This window comes from Mustela nivalis, assembly GCF_964662115.1.
Source record: "Mustela nivalis genome assembly, chromosome: 5".
Lineage (NCBI taxonomy): Eukaryota > Metazoa > Chordata > Mammalia > Carnivora > Mustelidae > Mustela > Mustela nivalis.
The window spans coordinates 83,392,289-83,415,508 of record NC_139024.1 but is presented as its reverse complement, the minus strand read 5'-3'; the positions used below and the strand labels follow the sequence as shown (position 1 = coordinate 83,415,508).

Genomic DNA, 23,220 nt, shown 5'->3' with positions numbered 1-23,220 from the left:
CCTGGGAAAGAGCTTAGCAGGGCCACTCTCAAGGCTCTGGTGTGTGCTGCCTCTATCACAGCTCACTGCAAAACAAATGGTAAATACTATTTTTGCCTTTTTTTTTTTTTGTAAAAATGAAAATCCTCTTCTGATTTCTTTTCATTAGCAAATACAGGCACCAATGCAGGTCTTTTGTAAAAGCAAAATGTAGGATAGGTAATGTGAATTTTCCAAAAGCAGGGCAAACCTATAGAGCAAATCAATGTACTTCATAGGTGTTTGACAATAGGACATAGCAGAGACTTATTTGAGTTGGAGCCCTGGCTCATGCACTCACTCAACCAGTCAGAAGGCCTGGGCAAGTCAATTTCTCTCTCTGGGTCTCTGATTCCTCTGTTCCCAGAAGAGGTTAAACTTGATCATCTCTGAGGCCCTCTTTACAGCACACAGATTCCCATTCTACTCCTAATGACTTGCCAAGAGTGCCAAACCAATTTACTTAGCACTCAGACCCTCTCCTTCAACATAGTGCCAACTCAACTTCATCCTAGTCAGGAAGGTAGTTTCTCAACAGCTTAAATCTAGCAGTTTTAAGAATGCAAAATGAGGCAGGCCTGCGGGGTACCTGTGATATTGTGAATTATAATAAGAAATACATATTTGGTCTTTATACCAGTTTCTAGCACAGAGCTACTAAAAACTCTTAGAATTTCCTAAGTAGTGAGACAGAAAGTTTTCTGTTAGTATGTTAATGATACTTACAGCCCCAGGTTATGTTAATGGTAGGGTCTATTTGCTAAGGGAAGCAAACCTATCATTGGAAGGTTGAAACTTCAGTCCCACCCCTCTACCTTCTGGGAGGAGAGAGGGGCTGGACATTGAATTGATCACCAATGCCCAAAGATTTAATCAACTCTGTGCTATGTAATAGAGCCTCCATAGAAACCCAAAAGGATGGGTTCAGAGAGCTTCTGGATTGGTGACTACATGGAGGTATTGAGGGAGTGGCACACCCAGACAGGACATGAAAGCTCTATGCCCTTTCCCAAATACCTTGCTCTACACATCTCTTCTGCCTGGATGTTCATCTGTATCCTTTGTTCCTAGCCTTTCATAATAAACTGGTAAACATAAACAAATGTCTCCCTGAGTTCTGTGAGCCACTCTAGCTAATTAATCAAATCCAAAGGGGGAGGAGGTCATTAGAACCAACTGTTTCCAGTTGGTTAGAAGTACAAGTAAACAACTTGGACTTGTGACTGGCATACCTGGAGCCTCTAATCTACAGCTGTTAGTCAGAAGCATAGGTGCTAACCTGTGGAATCCGACGCTACCAGAAGATGAATAGCAGGACACTCAGCTGGAATCTCAAGCGTTGTTTGGCAGTGTAAGGGTAACCCCTGCACCCACCCACCACACACACCTCAGAACTGGTCTCAGACCATTTACTACCTTTCCTCCTAACAGAAACCTGTACAACCCTTCCCACCAGAGCAGAGTAAGATGGTGTCTGAAGACATTTCCTACTTCCTAATGACTTAGCTGTCAACATTCGAATTTCTCTCAGCACACAGTCTCTATTTCCACAGTACCCCTGGGTGTGCTTGTGTATCTGCACTTTAGGTGCTTCCTAATTGCTGGGCTTTACACACTATTTCACTTCCCTTAGTATTCACACCAGACCAGTGCTTTTCAAATCTGTTTAAAGCAGGAAAGTACTGTATGCAAAGGAAGTCTTCCTCAAGACATGAATATATAAAATGGACTTAAGAGGGGGTGGGAGTTTTGCTCTGATAGAAAGGTACTAGGAATGGAAGGAGCTAAGAGCAGTCAGCTCAGCTCCTTCCTCCTCCCAGTGCTCTAAACTATATGCGTACTCCAGAATATGCATCAGATTTTTCCCAAGGTCTCTGTACCTGTGACTCACAAAGGCCAATTCCTCCAGTAACTTAGTCTAGTTTCTGGAGCAGGACCTACTGCCCCAATTCAAGAGTTTCCTTCAAAGCAATGAACTTTTGTTCATGTCATTAGAAATTATTTTGGTATAACCTAATCTCTGGCAGCAGCATACAGAAATGGTTGTGGGGAAGACAACTGGGTGGCTAGGGGAGAAGACTTACTTTTGAACCTTTTAATTTTATATTCTGTATTACCTATGCAAAAAAAAAAAAAAAGGTGATTTAAAAATAAACAAAAATTTAGTAAAAGTCATTAGGCATCTGTAGATTCCTGTACCTTATTGTCCATAATTGTCCACTGGCCCTCGACATTCTGCTTCAAAACACAGTGGTTTCGGGAAATCATCAGAGGGCAGATTTTTGATACCAGCTGGTATGTGACACCAAATCCTCGCCCTATCGTCACCTAGGAAGACAACAACGTAAGAGACAATCAGTCATTTTGCTGAAAGGGAGGTCCTTTACAATCTTGTCAAGAAGCAATACTCAGGGGCACCTGGGTGGCTCAGTGGGTTAAAGCCTCTGCCTTCAGCTGAGGTCATGATCCCAGGGTCCTGGGATCCAGCCCCACATCGGGCTCTCTGCTCAGCAGGGAGTCTGCTTCCCTTCCTCTCTCTGCCTGCCTCTCTGTCTACTTGTAATCTCTGTCTGTCAAATAAATAAGTAAAATCTTTAAAAAAAAAAAAAAAAAAAAAGAAGCAATATTCACACGTCCTGACTTATGAAACCAGACCCTCATAAAACCCATACTGCGTATCAGCTATCTCCTTCTGATACCACAGGAGCCACCAGGTAGAAAAAGGCAAGAAGTTCTGACAAGAAGAGACAGCTGAGTGAAGTTAGTCATGGAATGTCAGGATTGGGACGACCCTGAGTTTTCATCATGAGATGGAGGAATCCTTTCCACATACCCCCATCAACTAGTCTTAAATGCTGCCAAGAACTACAGCCTCTATACAAGACAGTCCTTCCAGTTTTTCAATGGCCTTGATTTGGCATCTTTCTTCCTATAAATTCCATCCGTTGGTTCTGGCTCTCCACTGAACATCATGAAAAAATCTCCAATACCCCTTCCACTTGACAGCTATATAGTGTCCACCTAGTCTTCTCTTTTCTTGGCCCTATGTTCCCAGTTACTTCAAACTTAACTCCCATGACATAGGTTCGCATCCCTTTGCTAGCTTAATACATCTGTTAAGGGGCTCCTGGTTTATTTTTATTCCTAGATATCACATTTTAAAAAAATAATTTTTATAACACAGTCAAATTCAAGCATCACTTTCCCAGTTCTAGATATCATCACTGGGGCATATAAATTGCATTAGCTTTCACAGCAGATCTATCATGCTGCCAATGTATCCTCAGGCTTAGGAATGATTAAATTTCTTGGTCTAACCTTCCTCCAAGAATTGCTATGCTAAGTCATGTCTCTTCTGTCCTATACTTGACTAGTTGGTACATTTGGATTCGAGTGCAGGACCTTACATTGATTCCTATTAAATTTCATCTTGTTAGTTCAGCCTATCACATGAGCTTGTCAAGACCTTTCTGAATTTTTAATCTGCCATCAGACATACTCAATATCCCTTCCAGCTTTGACTCATCCACCATATTGATATGAGGCCTTCTAAACATTCATTTAAGACACAGATATAAAGATTGAAACAGGAGGTAGCCAAAGGCAAAGCTCCCAGGGAAGCCTAGTAAATATTCCACTACACTATCTGGGTACACTTTTAACCAGTTGTAATTCAACCAAAAGTTTTTGGATCAAGTCCATATTTTCTATCTTATCCATGAGAACAGCATGAGAGCCTTGGAAAAAGGTTGCAAAGAAGCCTCAGTTCTTATCTGTCACACTTTTCTGATGGACCAGTCTAGTTTATAATAACCCTGTCAAGGAAGAAAATGAAATTCCCCTGAGATTTAGATCTTAGAATCCCCTGCTGCTTCTTTTTGGTGTACAAGCCACCTCTATAATGACCCATACCACAACCTTAGCTAAGAACAGTAAGCCAAATGGCCTGTGGTTTTCTAAAAGTTACCCATTTTGTTCTTTTTGAAAATCTTTCAGAATCATGCCAGTCCTCCTCAGTTCCTCAAAGACCATCATGACTCTCCTTGCCCCCAGTCAATGCTTCCCCTAAAACTCCCATCACAGTAACTGACACTAGCATCCAAGCAACTGCTTAGCCCAAAACCCAGGAGCCATCTTTGATTTTTCTGTCCCACCTCCTCACATTCAAATCATCAGCAAATTCTACTGGTTGTAATTCAAATATAACCCAAACCTGTTCACTTCTCTCTATCTCTATGGCCAATACCTTAGTCCAAACAACCTGACCTCCTCCAGCTGTTTTTACTCTTGCCCTGCATTCCCTTACTCCGACCAACTTCATTCTCCACACAGCAGCTGGAGTGGTAATGCAAAATCTTTAAAACAGACCATTTCCCTTCTTTCCAAACTACATTAATGATCCAAACTTCCTTCCATAGCCTATAAGGCCTGAATGTCCCAACCCCTACAGCTCTTTAGTCTTATCTCATATTACAGTCAGAAACACCACTACCTGAAGGTCTTTCCTCCAGTCCCCTCTACTTAGAACACTCTTCTGAGACATCTGTAGGGATGCCTTCTCATCTTTCAAGTTTCAACACCTCAAGGGCCTACCCTGATTACCCTAAAGTTGTTGCCTGCTCCCTCCCCCACCACTGCATTCCTTCATTTTGTTAGTATGCACTTACCACAATCCAAAATTATCTTGTTCCCTTTACCTACTCCCTACCCCTTACTAAAACATAAATTTCATAAGCAGGGACCTTATCTATCTTGTGTACCACTGTATTTCTGTACCTGGGACAGTGCTTAGTAAATATGTGTGAGTGAATAAAGGAATAAAGAGCTTCTGAGAGTCCTCCCAGATTCAAGGATGAGCACTTTTCAGGTCAGAAGTTGGAAACTGGGTTATTATCACTGGAAACTATAGTGCAGCAGCCAGGAACTCTTACAATTTGACTTAAGTTCTTCAGTTCTTTTTTTTTTTTTTTAAGATTTTATTTATTCATTTAATAGAGGGAGAGTAAAAGCAGGCAGAGCAGCAGGAAGAGTGGGAGGGAGAAGCAGGCTCCCTGCTGAGCCAGGAGCCAGATGTGGGACTCAATCCCAGGACCCTGGGATCACGACCCAAGCCAAGGGCAGCTGCTCAACAAACTGAGCCACCCAGGCATCCCAGTTCTTCAGTTCTTTGAACAGTTTGCCAGAAATGCCATTTACTATCCAACTTCTCCTGAATATATCTATATTATATATTTAAAGGATATTTAATTACATATATATAAATTTAAAGGATAAGTCTATTTATTTATTTATTTAAGAGATACATATGGAGCCTGGGTGGCTCAGTCGTTCAGCATCTGCCTTCAGCTCAGGGCACGATCCCCGGGTGCTGGGACTGAGCCCCACATCTGGCTCCCTGCTCAGCAGGGAGCCTGCTTCTCCCTTTCCCTCTGCCTGCTGCCCCCCCTGCTTGTGCTCCCTTTCTCACTGTGTCTCTCTCTAATAAATAAATACAATATTTTAAAAAATAAAGGATAAAAATGAAATGTTTAGGGGCGCCTGGGTGGCTCAGTGGTGAAGCCTCTGCCTTCCACTCAGGTCATGATCTCAGGGTCCTAGGATTAAGCCCAGCATCGGGCTCTCTGGTCAGCAGGGAGCCTGCTTCCTCCCCCGCCCCCCCATCTCTCTGCCTGCCTCACTGCCTACTTGTGGTCTCTCTGTCAAATAAATAAAATTAAAAAAAAAAAAAAAAAAAAAAAAAAGGAATGTTTAGGGGCACCTGGCTGGCTCAGCCAGTAGAAAACATACACCTCTTGATCTCAGGGTCATGAGGTCAAGCCCCAGGAGAGGCATGGAACCCACTTAAAATCATTTATTTATTTATAAAATTTTTTAGAGATGAAATGTTTAAGGGTTTATCTGTCATCCTGGAACAGTTAAGAATTTCCCTGTAGGTAGCTTTCTTTCTTTGTTTCTTTTTTTTAATTTGAAAGACCGCTGAGCATGGAGCCTATAACGGGGCTTGATCTCATGACCCTGAGCTGAAATCAAGACTCACCTGCCTAACCAACTGAGTCACCCAGGTACCCTGGTAGCTTTATTTCTAATAAAGGAAGTACTCCACAGGCCATTTTAATACTTGAGAGGAGACAGCCAGGTTGCCATTGAGAGCTGTCTGGATAAAGTATTGCAGAAAAGGGAGATGAGTGCCTTTTTCTGAAATAGTCTCCTACAGACTCTGAATCCAGAGAAGTAAGGAACCACTCTTTTTTGTCGTTCCCTTTATAGTCTGGTCCTATAATTTACCTAGGTACACCAAGGTTAGAGTCTGTGGTGTGCTTATCCAGATATTTCAGCATTATTTGCACATAAAAGTAAATTTCCCATGGGAACTGAGTGCCAACAAACCACCTATGCAAGTGTTGGGGGCTGTTCCTATTTACAACAGTTTTGCAAGCCATTGTTCTTACCCATCTTGGTTGCTAGCTCATTTCTCCTGGGCATGATTCCTATTCTTTCCCAGATGGCCAGCAAATACTCTAGAACCATCCTTTCCCTTTTCCAAGACCTTAGGGCAAAAAAGCTTCATGAAAACCAAATACAAAAAAAGAAAAAGAGAAAAACAAGAATAATATGGTTCTTCCCAAAGACCTAGATACCTGTAAGACCTAGATAATTCACAATACATCTCTACCTAATTTGTTTTTCCCCCAAACTCTCTGGATTGGTTCAAGAAGTTTAAGGACAGGGGTGGCTGGCTGGCTCAGTTGGTGGAGCAAGCAGCTCTTGATCTCAGGGTCCTGAGTTTGAGCCCTACTTTGGGAGCAGAGATTACTTAAACAAAAACAAAAACAAAAAAAGGCAAACGAAAGGCCTCTTTGGGGGGGAAAAAGGAAGTTTGAGTACACCCATTCAGACAGACAATTTACTGCTGTATTCCCACCAGTGAAATGAGAAGAACGTTGTTTTATTCTTTTATCTGGGAAATAGGAGACTTTGAGGGGTACTAGAAAGGCAGGAAACTGATTCTGTTGCTATAACTAAATCATATAAGTACACCTCCTAAATCTTGTGCACACCACCTTGTGCTATGGTTTCGGGCCCACTAAAATAAGTTAGACTTCATCTCTTGTCTTAATTCAGACCTCTCTTCATACACACTGCAGGCTATGCTCCAACTACTTCCTAAAACCAACCCTGCAGATACCCAAGCCTGGTAGGTCTCTTACACAGCACCCCAGGCAAGCCAGTCTTCCTACTATGTCTTTATCATTCACTTTGGTTTGGATGTGTCTCTCCCCACAGAGGTGGCTCTACACAAAATTATCCAAAGGTTTAAAATACATGTAGGAACACTTTACAATTCCTCTTACTTTTGCTACAGGGGCTTTAATTCTTTTTGCCCCCAACTCCTATTTCCACTCCCAGTGCTATCAAGCTATTCAGAAGTAATGAATTAGGCCACATCAACTGAATATGAAAGAATGTTCACAACTGACTAAGTACTTTATAGGGCTGTGTGTGAGTGTGGGACACTTGTAGGGCTCAGATTAAGTAATACTTACAAAAGCCCAAACCCAATACAAAATAGGGAATAGCTACTAATATTTAGGTGTAAATATCTTCATTTGTTAAACTTCCCAAAGGTAAATGCTTTTGGAAAAAGCCAGGCAGGGAAAGGTCAATGTTCAAGCTAAAAGAATGTGTGCTGAGAGGTGCCTGGGTAGCTCAGTTGGTTGAGCATCGAGCTGTCAGTTTTGGCTCATGTTATGATCTTGGGGTTGTGGAATTGAGTCCTGTGAAGTGGGATAGAGCCCCATGTCAAGTCTGCACTCAGCAGGGAGTCTGCTTCAGATTCTCTTCTTCTGCCCTCTCTCCAATGGGCTCTCAGTCTCTTTTTCTAAAATAAATAAATAAAATCTTAAAAAAAGGGGCGCCTGGGTGGCTCAGTGGGTTAAGCCGCTGCCTTCGGCTCAGGTCATGATCTCAGGGTCCTGGGATTGAGTCCCGCATCGGGCTCTCTGCTCGGCGGGGAGCCTGCTTCCTCCTTTCTCTCTCTGCCTCTCTGCCTACTTGTGATCTCTCTCTGTCAAATAAATAAAATAAAATCTTAAAAAAAAAAATCTTAAAAAAAAAAAAGAAAGAAAGAAAAGATTTTGTGCCTAATCTGGACTCCAGGCACTGATACCTGGATAGAAGAGAGATTTGGGGGAAGAGGTGTCTTCCTGCTGTTCTTCAAATCACAGCAGCCAAGGAACCATTTAAAACTTCCTAATCTAGCAGTTAAGGCTGGACCGGACTACCATCTCTGACTTGGGGAACTACTGTTCTAGGACAGTACTAAATAATACACGTCTTGGCACTTACTGTACAGCCTGCATGGCTCTCTCAGATCGTTTCACTGTATAAAACTGTCTTCCCCATCCAAGCAATAAACTCTCTCAGGGCAAAGTCGCTATTATTTGTCCCTCTCATAATACACCAAAAAGCATAAATAATAAATATCTGGGAGACTGAACTAAGACTACGTAGCTTATAGAAAATCCATATAATTAAACATATATAATAATCAAAAGACTACTTTATTTTTCATACAAACTATTTCCAAAACCCAAGTGGTTCCCAGTCACCACCACAAGCTGGTCCCTGATCCATCCGGCTCTCCTTCCAGAGCTGACAGCACTCCAACTCGCTCTGCTCCCTCTTCTATCACTCTCTCTAAAGCACCACACCAGCGGCCTCCAACTGGAACCGTGCCTCACCCTTCCTCTTTTTCCTTTTTTGCATTCATGCATTAGAAAACATTACAAGCGACCTCTGGAGAAGGCAGCTCTAGTATTTCTGAGTCCCTACCCCCAACCCACCTCAGGGGGTGCCACTCGGCCGGTACCAAGACTCACAGGATAAAAATGGACCCTCCCAAAGCGTCAATTTTCCTCAAGAGTTTTAAAGGAAGACATTTTTACATTAATATTTACGGCTTTTAGAAGGACATGACCTAACCTCACAGTCTTTCTCAAAAGAAACTCTAGAAAGTTCATGCTTTTCCGCTCCCACCCCCCACCCTGGACACAGGGCGCTTCGGGATTCCGTGTGGAAGTTGGAGTAGCTCCGCCGTCAGAGCCGGACACCACAGGGCTCCGTCCGATCCAAACAGGGGCTGTCCCAGTCCCCTCTCCAACCCAGTCGTCTCCTTCCCCTCCAAACGCCAGCAGGTCCGCACATCCTCCACGCCCACCCCTCGCCCAGCCCCTCCAACAGCTCCTTCCCGCAACCCTGACTCCCGCCCGAACTCGCACGACAGGCCCAGGCCTCTCTCAGAGGGGCCATCTTTCCTCCCGAGCGGTCCCCACGTCCCCTCTTCAAACACTTAGCACCTCGACCCCCCCAACCGCTCGCACCAGAACCCCTTCCTCCTCTCCCTCAGGAACCCCTCTTCACATCTCTCCCCTCCCGCCGGCTCCCACCTCCTCTCTTCCATTCATCCCTCCCGCCCGGACGCCCTGACTACCTCCCGGCCCTGCTTCCTCCAACCCCCTCCTCCAGCCCAAGGACTCCTCCCCCTCACCTCGTTTCCGTCCTCCAGCAGCAGCCATTCGGCGTTCATCCCTACCCGCCGCAAGCACCAGCTTCGGCCACCGGCGCGGTCTCCCGTGACCAACGAGCCGGGCTCCTCCATAGCCCACTCAGCCCTGGGTCGCCGTCAGCACAGAGCGAGACCCCCGCCCGGGTTCCCGCCGCCTCTCAGGCTTGTCGCCGGCGCCATACCTAAACAACAGACAGAAGCAATCGCTACGCGCACGCGATCGATGTGAACACCCGCTCGGGCTTCGCGCCCCGCCCGCTCCGCCAGTAAACCGGCGTCACTGCGCCTGCGCGAAGGAGGCGGTGGCGAGGGTGGCACAGGTGTGCGGTGTTTTAGGCCCAGGTGGACCAGGGTCGTCCGGAAGCCGCTTTTCTCCAGAACCTCCACCCGAGTCCTAGCCGCGGGTAGGTGGAATCTCTCTTACCTTACTCACCCACACCTTTTGAATTTTGATTTTGCGGGGCGCCTGGGTGGCTCAGTTCTTAAGCGTCTGCCTTGGGTTCAGGTCATGATCTCAGAGTTCTGGGGTCCAGTCCCGCATGGGGCTCCCTGCTCAGCCCGCAGCCCACTTCTCCCTCTCTCACTCCTACTTGTGTTCCATCTCTCGCTATGTCTCTTTCAAATAAATAAAAATTTTAAAAAATATATATATTTTTTGCTTTATGATGAGTTCCATGTTACCTGAAACTTTAACCAACTTTAAAGCAACTTTAAACTTGTGATAATTTAAAAATATGTTAAGTCTGGGGGCACCTGGCCGGTTCAGTCAGTAGAAGAGACACTTGATCTCTCGCTGTGAGTTCAAGACCCACCTTGGGTGCAGAGCTTACTTAAGAAAAGAGGGAGCGAGTGAGCACAAAATGTGTTGAGACTTCCTAAATAGCATCTGTTTTGCATGACATCCTTTTACTACAGAATTTTTCAAAACTTATATTAGATAAATCTATGGAGGCAGAAATCAGTTATCTGGGGCAAGGCGTGGGAGCCAGGACTAAAGGCAGAACAGACATTAAAAATTTTCGGAAGGTGATAGAAATGTTCTGAAATTGGATTGTGGTGATGATTGCGCAATTATATACATTTACTGAAAAGTCCTTGAAGCATTACATACACTTCCATTGAACAAATTTTATGGTATGTAAACTATCCTCAATAAAGCTATTAAAAGCACCACCACCACCTGAAATTATTATTATTTGGGGGCGGGGGCGGTCCCTCCAGCATAGTGTGGTAGCTGTTCCCTGTAGAGAGTATCTCCATGATAACTCAATACCCTCTCTTGTCTTTTCCATTTTCCAATACCTGGTTAACAATTTTCTTAAATTCTGTCAGGGGAAATATATATACTAAATGAATTATACAAAGCACAACAGCAAAGGGCTAACATTGAGAACAAAGTGCCAAGAACTAGGCCAAGCACCCTACATACTTTATCTTATATGCTCCCCACAAATGCTGTGATGACAGTGATTACAACAATAATTCTTATTTTAAGGTTGATAAGAAAAGAAGCACAGAGAGGTTTAGCAGTCTTCTCCAAGGAACACGTTAAATGGTAGAGTAGAATACAAATTCAGTTCTAATTTCCTAATCATAGTTGCAACCCCAGCCTGGAGTTTTATCTGTGTGATGTGGTCAGGTCAAGAATTTCGGCCTAAGGGGCACTCAGCTGGTCAAGCATGTGACTCTTGGTTTTGGCTCAGGGCAGGAACTCAGGGTCTCCACACTGTCTCCAAGCTCAGCATGGAGTCTGCTTGTCCATCCCTCTCCCCCTCTACTCTTCCCCAACTCCCCCTCAAATAAATAAATAAATAAATAGATAAATATCTTTAAAAAGAAAAAGAATTTCAGACTATGATGTCAAAGAGGGTCAGGAAAATGGGTGGGAGCCACAACTGTACTCATGCAAATGCTTCCCTAGGCTGTGGATTATATGTCTCTTGGTGCCTCCATCCCCCCTTAGCATTCCATCCAGGAACAGCAAGTGCATCCAGAGGCTATCCTGACATTGCATTGACATGTCCACTTAGGCTCCTCTTGGCTGTGACAGTTTCTCAGAACCTTGTTTTTGAAGACCTTGACAGTTTCAAGGAATACTGGCCAGGTATTTTGTAGAATGTCCCTAAACGGGGATTTGTCTGATGTTTTTCTCATGCTTAGACTGGGTCTATAGGTTTTAGAGAGGAAGACCATAGAGGTAAAATGTCATTCTCATCATATCATACTGAGGGTACATACTATCAACATGAATTATTTCTACTGATGTTAACCTTGATCATCTGGCTGAGGTAGTGTTTGTCAGCTTTCTCTTCTGTAAAGTTCCTCTCCCCTTTTGCAGACTTTGCTTTTTGGAATTAGTCACCACGCACAGCCTACACTTAAGGAGTGGGGAGTTGAGGTACCTGGGTGCCTCAGTTGTTAAGCATCTGCCTTCAGCTCAGGTCATGATCCCAGGATCCCAGGATTGAGCCCTGTGTGGTGCTCCCCACTCAGCAGGAGGCCTTCTTCTCCTCTCCCACTCCCCTTGGTTGTGTTTCCTCTCTTGCTGTCTCTGTCAAATAAACAAAAAAATTAAAGAAAAAAAAAGGAGTGAGGAGTTCTGCTCCACTTGCCTAAGAGCAGGGTATCTACATAAATGGCTTACAATTCTTTTGCATTGGAGGGGCACCTGGGTGGCTCAGTGGGTTAAAGTGTGTGTCTCACTCTTGGTTTCAACTCAGGCCATGACCTTAGGGTCAAGATCGAGCCCTGTATCAAGCCCAGCATCAGGTTCCATGCTCTGAGGGGAGTCCGCTTCCCCTCTCCTTTTGCCTCTGTCGCTCATTTCCCCCCACTCGCCCATTTTCTCTCTCTCTCTAAAACAAATCTTAAAAAAAATAATAATAATTCTTCTGCATGGGAGATTTATCTCTTCTCCCCAGTTATTCATATTGGTATGGACTAATGGATACTTATTTTATACTTTGCTTTATAATCCAATACCACTTTATTTTATTGCTCAAATTGTTCCTAACTTTGGCTACATTGTCCCTTTGACATACTTGCATCATTGTGCTTTATAGAGCATACCCTTACTTTCTGGCACAAGATGTTCTAGGCCTAGAGTCAACCAGTTCTCAAGGAGCCCTGTTTTCTTTTATTGGGAAATGGAATTTGTTATTCCACTTGGAAATGGAATTAGAAACCAAGCCTGGACCCTAAGTGCACTTGTTGCCACTGTTACTGTTCCTAGGTTCTCTCAGCTGACAGGGAAGTAAATATTTGTATGAATACTAACTTCTCCATATCCCTGTATCTATGAATGTTTAAAATGTATGTATGCACTTATGTTGTATGTAGGTATGTATGTGTGTAGGAACACATATATCTCCATTGGTAAGCTCAATATATGCATACAGATGGCTTACTACTCGAAAGCATTACCACCTCGCCCCTGGATTGTTCAGATCATCCCCCTACCCTTGCTTATCTGTAACCTTCGACTCTAAAACTGAAAAAGCCTGGCTCCCACCATAAGCCATCCATTTATCTAATCATCATTGCCAGTATACATACAGTGTTTTCAGAATTGTTAACCCCTACACTTTATGGCAAACACTTCATGAACTAGAATGCACTACTTCTGCCCAGGTCTTTGACTTTTAGTCTTACAGACTTCACTCATTTCCAAAGTTACTTAGGTGCCACCCTTTCCCCCTACCTACTTCAAAGAAGTTATTTCATAGATTCTTTTGTCATGCTCTGCATTCTCTCTAGGATCCCCTGACCTCCTACAATGATCTTTTAAAATTCATAGACATTAAGGCTCACTTTGTAAAGTTCCATGGGTTTTGGCACATGTGTACTGTCAAGCATTATAGTATCATAGAGAATAGTTTCATCGCCCTAAAAGTCTCCTGTGCTTCATCTTCTTGACCCTCCCCTATACCCTGTTCGTTTTATTTTACAACATATCCTAGGAATCACTCCATTGCAGGACAGATCTATATTCCTCCGTCCTCTTTGCAGCTGTGTAGTACTCTATTGTGCAGAAGTACCCTTGTTTCTTCAACCAGTCCTTGAATGATACACAGTTTGGCTCTTTCCAATCTTTCGTTACCACTCATGGCCCTACAGTGAATTAGTAGTTACTATTTATGAGTACCTATTATATGCTTCTAATGTATTACCTTACTTGATCCTCACTACCGTGCTGCCAGGTAGCTCCACTTACCTATGAGGAACCTGAGACAATTGGGTTGCGCAAGATCTCCCCACCATAAGCTTCTTGAGAGTGATGTCTTATTTTCAGTTGTATTCCTGACATTTTTATTGACTGACTAAATGTAACTCAGTTCATTAATGGCAGTCCTGGGAACTGAAGCCAGAGTTGTGAGCTTTTACCTGTCTAGCCCCAAAGGCTGTACTCAATATGGCCCAGCAGTGGTCTTTAAGGTGGACTGGCCATTTCCAGAGAGTATACAAGATGAGCCATTTGCTTGTGGGAAGGATATATTCGGGTATCTACTTACGTTTTTATCCCATCCTTTTAAAAAAGTCCACTTTTGTGGATATTTTATACTTACATAAAAGGACAACACAGAGGATATATAGACTTTATACAAATAAATAAATATGCATATGTTGGGCTGTATCCTCAGCCCTTCTATTGTTGCTAAGAGTGCATGATCAAAATAGTTTGGAGATACTGCCTTCCAAGATTTGGGGGTTTTATTAACTCTGTCTCCCCTGTTTATTCCCCATTTAAAAAAAAGATTTTACTTATTCATTTAATTGACAGGAAGAGAGAGAGATAGTGAGAGAAGGAACACAAGCAGGGGGATGGGAGAGGGAGAAGCAGGCTACCCGCCAAGCAGGGAGCCAGATACGGGGCTTGATCCCAGGACCCTGGGATCATGACCTGAGCCAAAGGCAGACACTTAACAATTGAGCCACCCAGGCACCCCTGTTTACTCCCTTATAATGGTGAATCTCATCTTGGGGCTGTCCCCCAGCCCCCTAGGACAGGTAGCAATATCTGGGAGCATTGCATTTTTTTATTGTCCTGACAGGGGCAGGGGTGCTACTGCCCTCTAGTGATGAGAAGCCAGGGATGGATGCTGCAAACATCCTACAAATCACAGGACAGCTCCACAACAAGCATCATCCAGTCCCAAATGCCAGTAGTGGTAAGGCTGAGAAACCTTGCATTATACCATCTCAAGAGGGAACATGGAGGGGAAAGAGAGAGCAGATGCAGGGAAGGAAGTAGGGGTGTTTTCTGTATCTCTGGGTCTGACACCTGTCTCACTACATACACTCAATTAATGTGAATTGAACAGAATGTTAGAAAGGGTTGACAGCGGAAAGGCTTGGGAAGTGGGAAAGGAAAAAAAGAGGAGGAGGAGGAAGCACAGGGCAGGAAGAAGGGAGGGAAAGGGAGGAGAGAACTATGGAAAGGCAGACTGTTTTCCAAGATAATTGCAAGATCTCCCATCCCACACACTCTTACAACAGGACACTGACACTCCTCCCATTGGGAGATGGCATCTACATTTCCTCCCCTAGAAATGTGGGTGGGCATGCAACACCAGCAGAAATGATGTCATGCCATAAAAGATAATATGGCTTCCACCCAGCCTTTTTTGGGATGCTCTTGGAACACAGTCCCCACTAGGAAGTGGAGAGAACAAACACACAAATGGGCCACAAGTAGATGTTCTGGCAAACAGCTCCAATCGAGGTCCCACCTGATATCCAGCATTGACTGGCAGACATGGGAATGAAGGTGTCCTTAGATGATAGCAGCCCCCAGTAGTGAGTCACCCCTGGCCTTTGAGTCTTTCCAGCTGAAGCTCCAGACCTTGTGGAATAGTGATCCCTGAATTGTCACCACTGTTGTGCCCCACCTGAGCTCCTGCCCCAGAGTCTGTAAGCATAATACAATGGTTGTGCTAAACCACTTAGTTTTGGCATAGTTTGTTCTACAACAGTACAGAACTGGAACAGGAAAGGTGTGGGGGAGGGCAGTTGGACAGTCATTGGTTTATCTGTTTCTATATTAGTTAGGGTAACACTAGCTGCTATAACATACAAACCCCAAGTTTCAGTGGTTGAGCACAATAAACGTTTATTTCTTACTCACTTAATTGTCCACCGGTGTTCCTGGACAGCCTTTCACTGAGTCGTTCAGGAACTCAGACTTCTTTTATCCTGGAGGGCTTAGAGTCCTCAGCGGTCTACAAAGCAAACCAGGGGAAGATAGAATGGGGAAGGCACACCAGCTTCTTAACTGTCTTGTCCCCAGTGTGACATGCGTTTCCCTGGGCTCACATTTTCTTAGAAAGAACTGTCACATGACCCCACCTAGCTCCAAGACAGGTTGGGGAACCTAATCCCTGGCTGATCAGCCAGTTCCCAGGAACTACTCTATTCCTTAGAAAGGGGAGCATGAATTTTGGTGGACAGCTAGGTCTCTCTGGCAGACTTTAGAACACGTGCTAATGAACAGAAATGATGATCATAACATAACATAACATAATGATGATCTCTTCCTCTTCCTCTCTCCCACTTCCTTTCTTTTTATCTCCCCAGAATAGAGGTGGCGGGAAAGGGTGGAGTATAAGCGATCACATTTTGCTCATTCTGTGGCTTTTGTGTAAGGTCAGCCCTTAGATGAGTGGGAAACTTAGAGGCTCCTGGCAGTGGAGGTGTGTGGCGTTTGGAGCCCGGTTGCCTGAGTTCGAATCCTAGCTCAACTACTTACTCGACAGGAGATGTTTGGCAGGTTACTTGTCTTCAAACCTCAGCTTCCGCATTTATAAGAGAAGGGCGATGATGAGGGTAACACTCAACTTGTAGGATTGTTAAGAGGACTAATCTGGTGAATTCCTATAAGGTAGTTTTGCTTGGTACGTAGTTAGTACCTAATCACTGTGAGCTATGATTGTAGAGGGATGGAGCACCAGCGGCTGCAGAGGCCACGTCCAGCAGGTATAAAGTTTCACTCCCTGGGTCTTCTCTATGTTCTCTGGTCTAAAAGATAGAAAACAAGGTGTCTTCTCCTCCTTAAATTGGTTTATTATAGAGTTAGAAATCCCTTCAATCAATTTTAGACTTCTATTACCCATCTGTAAGCAAGATGGGTTTTTAAAAAACGTCTAAAGCAAATAGTTTTCTCTGTGAGCAAGGGTTGATCCATTTTGGTGGCATGGCTCTGCCCATTGATTTGAAGCGTGGTTCCCCTCAGTGAGGTTCAATAGAGGTGAGGCAGAACTTTTTCTTATTATGTTTTCAAAAGATCGAGCAAAGAAAGGACTCTTGATGTAGCATCTCTAGCGAAGTCCTTTGTTTCTTCTTTGGTACTCTCTAATCCTGAGATCACAGGCCGACTTTTCAATAGACTGTTGCATTTAGTCATCTTGGGGGTGGGGTGGGCAGTGAACACAAATGGGTTCTCTAGACTTGGAGGATTTCAGCGTGTCTGGGGGGAGGTAAGATCCCGGATGAAGTGATCCAGCCTTGGGGTGTGTGTGTTGGGAGGGGGTTCATGGCTCCACATTCTCACTCACTCATCCTTTTTTCTTACTCATTTTTTTAAAAAGATCTTATTTATTTATTTGACAAAGAAAGAGAGAGAAGGAGCGCACAAGTAGGGCGAGCATCAGAGGGAGAGGGAGAAGCAGATTTCCCACTGAGTTGGGAGCCCAGAACGGGGCTCAATCCCAGGACCCTGGGATCATGACCTGAGCCAAAGGCAGATGCAAGGCAGATGCTTAACCAACTGAGCCACTCAAGAGCCCCTCTTGTTTCTTACTCATTCCATCATCTCTTCTCTGCCCATCCCCAGCTGTAAGACTCTGCGCTGAAGGAATCAGGGAACGACGCCTTTTATTTTTGAAAGGGAAATGTTTTAGAAAACCAGAAGTAAGTGAGGAGGGAAAAGGGGACCATCTGCTTTGGGCAGCTTGTGTATTAAGTGCTATTTTGTGTAAACAAAGCGCTTTCAGTACACAGTTGTAAGATATTTCTGATACCTTTAATCAGGTTTATTATATTTTGGAAGTAGGTATAATGAGTCATCAAGTTCATTCTATTCTGGAGATAGCTTAATCAGTAATTAAGGTGGATGTTTCAGGGTGCCTGGGTGGCTCAGTTGGTTGGGCGACAGCCTTCGGCTCGGGTCATGATCCTGGAGTCCTGGGATGGAGCCCTGCTTCAGGCTCCCAGCTACATGGGGAGTCTGCTGCTCCCTCTGACCTTCTTCCTTCTCATGCTCTCTTTCATTCTCTCTCAAATAAATAAATAAATAAATAAAAGGTGGCTGTTTCAGAGGTCCGTGAAAGTAGTACTGGAGGAAACTACTACATTCCTTTTTGGCTGGGCCTTGGGCTGTTACTTTAAGCGCCTGCATCCTTTAACTTGCCAAGGATCAGTACCCACTTCAAATATTTATTACCTGTCTGATTTTATTGAGGAGGAGAGGGAGGGAGGAAAGGAGAAGATAGGCAAGACGGAGGGAAAGAAGGCTGTGGGAATCAGGTATCAATAATTACTGCCTTGTTTTCTTCTCCTTACAGAGCTGGCTTCAGGCTGTTTATTTTGCAACTAATACTTGGTATCAGGTGCCTAATATAAAATAAGCTTGGGGTGACTTACAACTGAATCCTATCACCCTGCGCTGGCTATTTTTGGACTACAAAAAACATAGAAATCTCTAATTCAATTCACCTTTGTCTAGAGTTGGGGAATGGTGGGGAGGGAGTGGGAATGTTTCTTACACAGAGAACCTTGAGTTCTATAATCCAAGGTTATAATGCAATTCTCATCACATTTTTTTGACTTACAAATTTATTGCATTATCAGCTGTGATATTTATTATTCTGGACTTGTTGAAACGTGCTCAAGTTTATTTCAGCTAGCAGCAGGCTTCTCTCTCCCATTTCAGTAGTCACATGCAGAGCTGTGTTTTTCAAAATTCAAGTTAACACTCAGTAATGAGCCTTGATCAGCATTTTTGAAAAATGGAATACAACAGAACAGGTCCTAGGCCAGCACACAGATGAAGGGGACATACTGATCGTGAAACATTCATTATTTGTGTGTCTGTGTTTGTTCTGTGCTGGGCTCAATGTAAAACATGTTTTCAACTGTAGGTTGTGGACGAAAACCTTCGGAGGATTTCTGGTGTTAGACAAGGTGGGGTAAGCCCACTGAAATCTCTCTCTGCCACTAATGATGACCAAAAATGCTGGACAAAATAGAACTACCTGAGAATTCTGAAAAGTAAACAAGCAGGCAAATTAGGGAGAGACGCAAAGCTTGAAGAAACTATCCATAGGGGGTTAGTTTCTCAAAATATTTCCGTCTAGTCTTACAGCTTTGACTTGAGAGGTGCTCCCAGGTAAGGGGGCCTCGCAGCAGCAGAGGCAGCAAAAGCTGAGAGACACCTAAAAGAATACCTGGATACCAACCAGTCCAGTGGGCATCCAGTTAGACTAATTCTGACACCACCTGGAACTAGCACAGAACCCACAAGGGCTCAGTCCCTAAAGACTGCCCCTACTTCAGATGCCAGTCCTATCCCCCAGGTTGTCACTGCTATACTGACCAGTTGGCTCTAAATTGGGGGGTTCCCTTAACCCCTTCCTTGGGTTTGATAATTTGCCACAATGGCTCACAAAACTCAAGAGAAAGAGTTACAGACTCCCCATTGATGAGGGAGCCCAACTGGGACTCGATCTCAGGACTCTGGGATCATGACCTGACTGAAAGCAGATGTTGACCAACTGAGTCACCCAGGCGCCCCTCTTTGGTAAGGGCTTTTTTTTTTTTTTTTCAACTAAATTTTTTTTCTTTGATTTTTTTTAAACATATAGTGTATTATTAGCCCCAGGGCTACAGGTCTGTGAATCGCCAGGTTTACATACTTCACAGCACTCACCATAGCACATACCTCCCCAATGTCTGTAACCTCACCACCCTCTCCTTACCCTCCTCTCCCAGGCAACCCTCAGTTTGTTTTGTGAGATTAAGAGTGGTAAGGGCTTTTAAGGGAGGTTTCATCACTTAGCCATAATTGATTATTAGCTCAATGTCCAGTCCCTCTCCCCTTCCCAGAGGATGGGGCTGAAAATTCCAAACTTATGATGATGGCTTGATCTTTCTGGTGACCAGCCCCCCACCCTGAAGCTATCCCGGAGCTCACCATGAGTCACCTCAAAAGAGGAGGTGAACAAAAGATGCTCCTACCACTCAGAAAATCCCAAGGGTTTTAGGAGCTCTGTGTCAGGGACCGGAGGCAGAAACCAAATATATTTTTCTTCTTCCTTTTTTTTTTTTTAAAGATTTTATTTATTTATTTGACAGAGACACACAGCGAGAGAGGAATATAAGCAGGGGGAGTTAGAGAGGGAGAAGCAGGCTTTCTGCTGAGCAGGGAGCCCGTATGGGGCTTGATCCCAGAATGCTGGGATCACGACCTGAGCCGGAGGCAGAGGCTTAATCCACTGAGTCACCCAGGCATCCCAGAAACCAAATATATATTTCTTATGTCACAAACCACATCTCTCTGACCAAAGGACTTGGGAAAAGTGGCCCTGGGAGCCAGAGTGTGTGTTGGGGGTGGGGGTTTACAATTAGTTCTTTTTCTGTCTCTCCCAGACCTGCCCCAAGGGCAGGACTCAATTATGCGGCAGTGTCAGCACTAGTCTGGGCAGTAGAAATTTCCAGAGAAGCACTGTCATTCTGGCTGACTAGGAAAGAAACAGAGCACCAGAGAGCCAGAGCATATAGGGGAAATCCTAAAAGAAGCCAGCTGGAGAAGGGGAGTCCATTCTGTGTATGAACTGGCACAAGTTTTGCATGGTCAAAACAGACCCAGCATAGCAAAACCTCTGAAAAACCGAAATGACCTTGGAACAAAGGCCCACAGATGTGAGAAAACTTGAAGGTGGAACCTAACTGGGTAGATTGCCTATTAAAACAAAACAAAACAAAACAAAACAAAACAAAATGAAGTCAATGTTTTCTAGAGCAGAGATCAGCAAACTTTTTCCATAAAGGGCCAGATAGTAAATATTTTCAGCTTTGAGGGCCATCCAGCCTATCAGGACTACTCATCTGTGCTGTTGTAGAGTCAAAGCAGCCAATGACAAGATGTAAAGGAACAAATACTGCTGTGTTTCAATTAAACTTTCTTCATAAAAAGAGGAAGAGGGTTGGATTTGGCCCATAAGCCATAGTTTGCTGACCTTTGCTCTAGAGGATTTGGAGAAGACTGAGTTCTCACATGTACTATTCAAAATGTCAGGATACAATCCAAAATGACTCAACACCCAAAGACCTAGGAAAAGGTGGTCCATTTGTAGAGGAAAGACAATTGAAAGATGCCAACCCCAAGATGACCTAGATGTTAGAACTGCCAGACAAAAAAGTAAAACAGGTATTATAATTATGCTCCGTGTGGCAAAAGTAAACTCACTTGAAATGAAGGGGAAAAAATAGAAATTTTCAGTAGAGAAACAAACTATAAAAAAGGATCAAATGGAAATGTTAGAACCTGAAACCACAATATCTGAAATAAAAATTCACTATGTGGGCTTAATAGTAGAATGGAGATGACAGAAAAGGAGTCAATGAACTTAATGAGAGATGGAGAAAGTCCCTGATTTGAAGAACAGAAAGGAAAAATAGTGAATTAATAGAACAGAATTTGAGGAACTATGGGTCCAACATTCATATCATTGAAATCCCAAGGGAGGAGTGAGATTGGAGCAGAGAAATATGTATATATTTGAAGAAATAATAGCTGAGGGACACCTGGGTGGCTCAGTTGGTTAAGCAGCTGCCTTCGGCTCAGGTCAGGATCCCACCGTCCTGGGATGGAGTCCCGAATCGGGCTCCTTGCTCGGTGGAAAGCCTGCTTCTCCCTCTGCCTCTGCCTGCCACTCTGCCTGCCTGTGTGCTCTCTCTGACAAATAAATAAATTTAAAAAAAAGAGAGAGAGAGAGAATAGCTGAGAGCTCAAATTTGGGGAAGGACATAAAATTACTGATTCAAGAAACTCAAACCCCAAGGGGTGCTTGGGTGGCTCAGTCGCTTAAGCGTCTACCTTTGGCTCAGGTCATGATCTCAGAGTCCTGGCATCAAGTCCCACATGGGCCTCCTTGCTCATTGAGGGGCCTGCTTCTCCCTCTGCCCGCCACTCCCCCTGCTTGTGCACTTGCCCTCTCTCTGTCAAATAAATAAATAAATAAAATCTTAGGGGGAAAAAAAAAGAATCTCAAACCCCAAACAGGATAAATGCAACAAACTCCAAATACACAACAAACTCCAAACACAACTCCAAATACAAACAACACCCCCCCACACTCAGATACACAAAATCAAACTTCTAAACCCAAAGAAAAAAATCTAAAAAGCAATCTGAGAAAAACCATGGCAGTTTCTCAGAATATCAAAGATACAATTACCAAGTAGTCCAGCAATTCTGCTTATGGGTATATACCCAAAAGAATTGAAAGCAAGATCTCTAAGTGATATTTATTTATTTAATATATCTATTTTAGAGAGAGATAGAGAGCAAGCGAGCAAGCACAGGCAAGTGGGAGGAGAGGCAGACTCCCTGCTGAGCACAGAGCCTGATACAGGGTTCAATCCCAGGACCCCGAGATCATGACCTCACCTGAAATCAAGAGTCAGATGCTCAACTGACTGAGCCACTCAGGCTCCCCATTAAGTGATGTTTATATACCCGTGTTCATAACAGCAGTATTCTCAAAAGCCAGAAAAGGAACTCATCTGACCATCAACAGATGGATGGAAACAAAGTGTGTGTGTGTGTGTGTGTGTGTGTGTGTATGCGCGTGCGCACGTACATGCATGTTCCAGAGTATAATTCAGCCTTAAAAAATGGAAGGAAATTCTGATATATACTACAACATAGATGAACCTCAAGAACATTATGCAAAGTGAAATAAGCCAGCCCCAAAAGCAAATACTGTATTGTTCCACTTACATAGGTTACCTAGAGTAGTCAATTTCCTAGAGACAGAAAGTAGAATGGTGGTTGCCTAGGCCATAAAGAGAAGGAAATGGGGAGCTGTTGTTTCTTGGGTACGGTTCCAGTTTTGCAAGACGAGATGAGTTCTGGAGATGGATGGTGGTGATGGTGGTACAACACGGGAATGCACTTGAAACTGAATTGTACACCTCAAAGTGATCAAGATGACACGCTTTGTTATATACATCTTGTCACAATTTTTTGAAAAGGAGTCTGAGAAAAATAATGAGTTAAATATAGAACAGTGTGGCGTCAGGGTGGCTCAGTCAGTTTAGCGTTTGACTTCAGCTCAGGTCATGGTCCCAGGGTCCTGGGATCAAGTCCCGTGTTGGGCTCTGCACTCAGCAGTGACCCTGCTTCTCCCTCTGCCTCTCATCTCGCTCTCACACTTTCTTACTCTCTATTAAATAAAGTCTTTAAAAAATAAAAAATGTATAGAACAATGATTTCAAAGGCTGTGGCGTGCTCATCAGAAACCGGAAGAAACAGTGGAACAACAGTTTTAAAGTGCCAAAAGGAAATAACTGTATCTAGAGAATACATATTTGGGACTGAAGGTGAAACAAAGACAATTCTCAGATGAAGGAACACTAAG

General features: G+C 43.9%; 1 protein-coding gene and 1 long non-coding RNA gene across 11 annotated transcripts in view; one reads left to right on the top strand and one right to left on the bottom strand.

The window, feature by feature from the left end:
• RNF8 (ring finger protein 8) overlaps nt 1–9,824 on the bottom strand; it is a 51,780-nt gene extending 41,956 nt beyond the window's left edge. For 5 of the 10 annotated variants that reach the window (XM_082732281.1, XM_082732275.1, XM_082732277.1 and 2 more), the window contains exons 1-2: nt 9,566–9,824; nt 2,218–2,346 (exon numbers count right to left, since the gene is read on the bottom strand). In XM_082732281.1, coding sequence (XP_082588407.1) covers nt 2,218–2,346; nt 9,566–9,676 — 240 coding nt within the window. In that variant the 5' untranslated portion in view covers nt 9,677–9,824. The remainder of the gene's footprint in view (nt 1–2,217; nt 2,347–9,565) is intronic. The other 5 variants (XM_082732280.1, XM_082732278.1, XM_082732276.1 and 2 more) reach the window with 2 other exon arrangements.
• Nucleotides 9,825–9,907: 83 nt separating this feature from the next.
• LOC309865676 overlaps nt 9,908–23,220 on the top strand; it is a 28,063-nt gene continuing 14,750 nt past the window's right edge. The window contains exon 1 of the long non-coding RNA XR_014312232.1: nt 9,908–9,987. This is a non-coding gene — a long non-coding RNA (uncharacterized lncRNA). The remainder of the gene's footprint in view (nt 9,988–23,220) is intronic.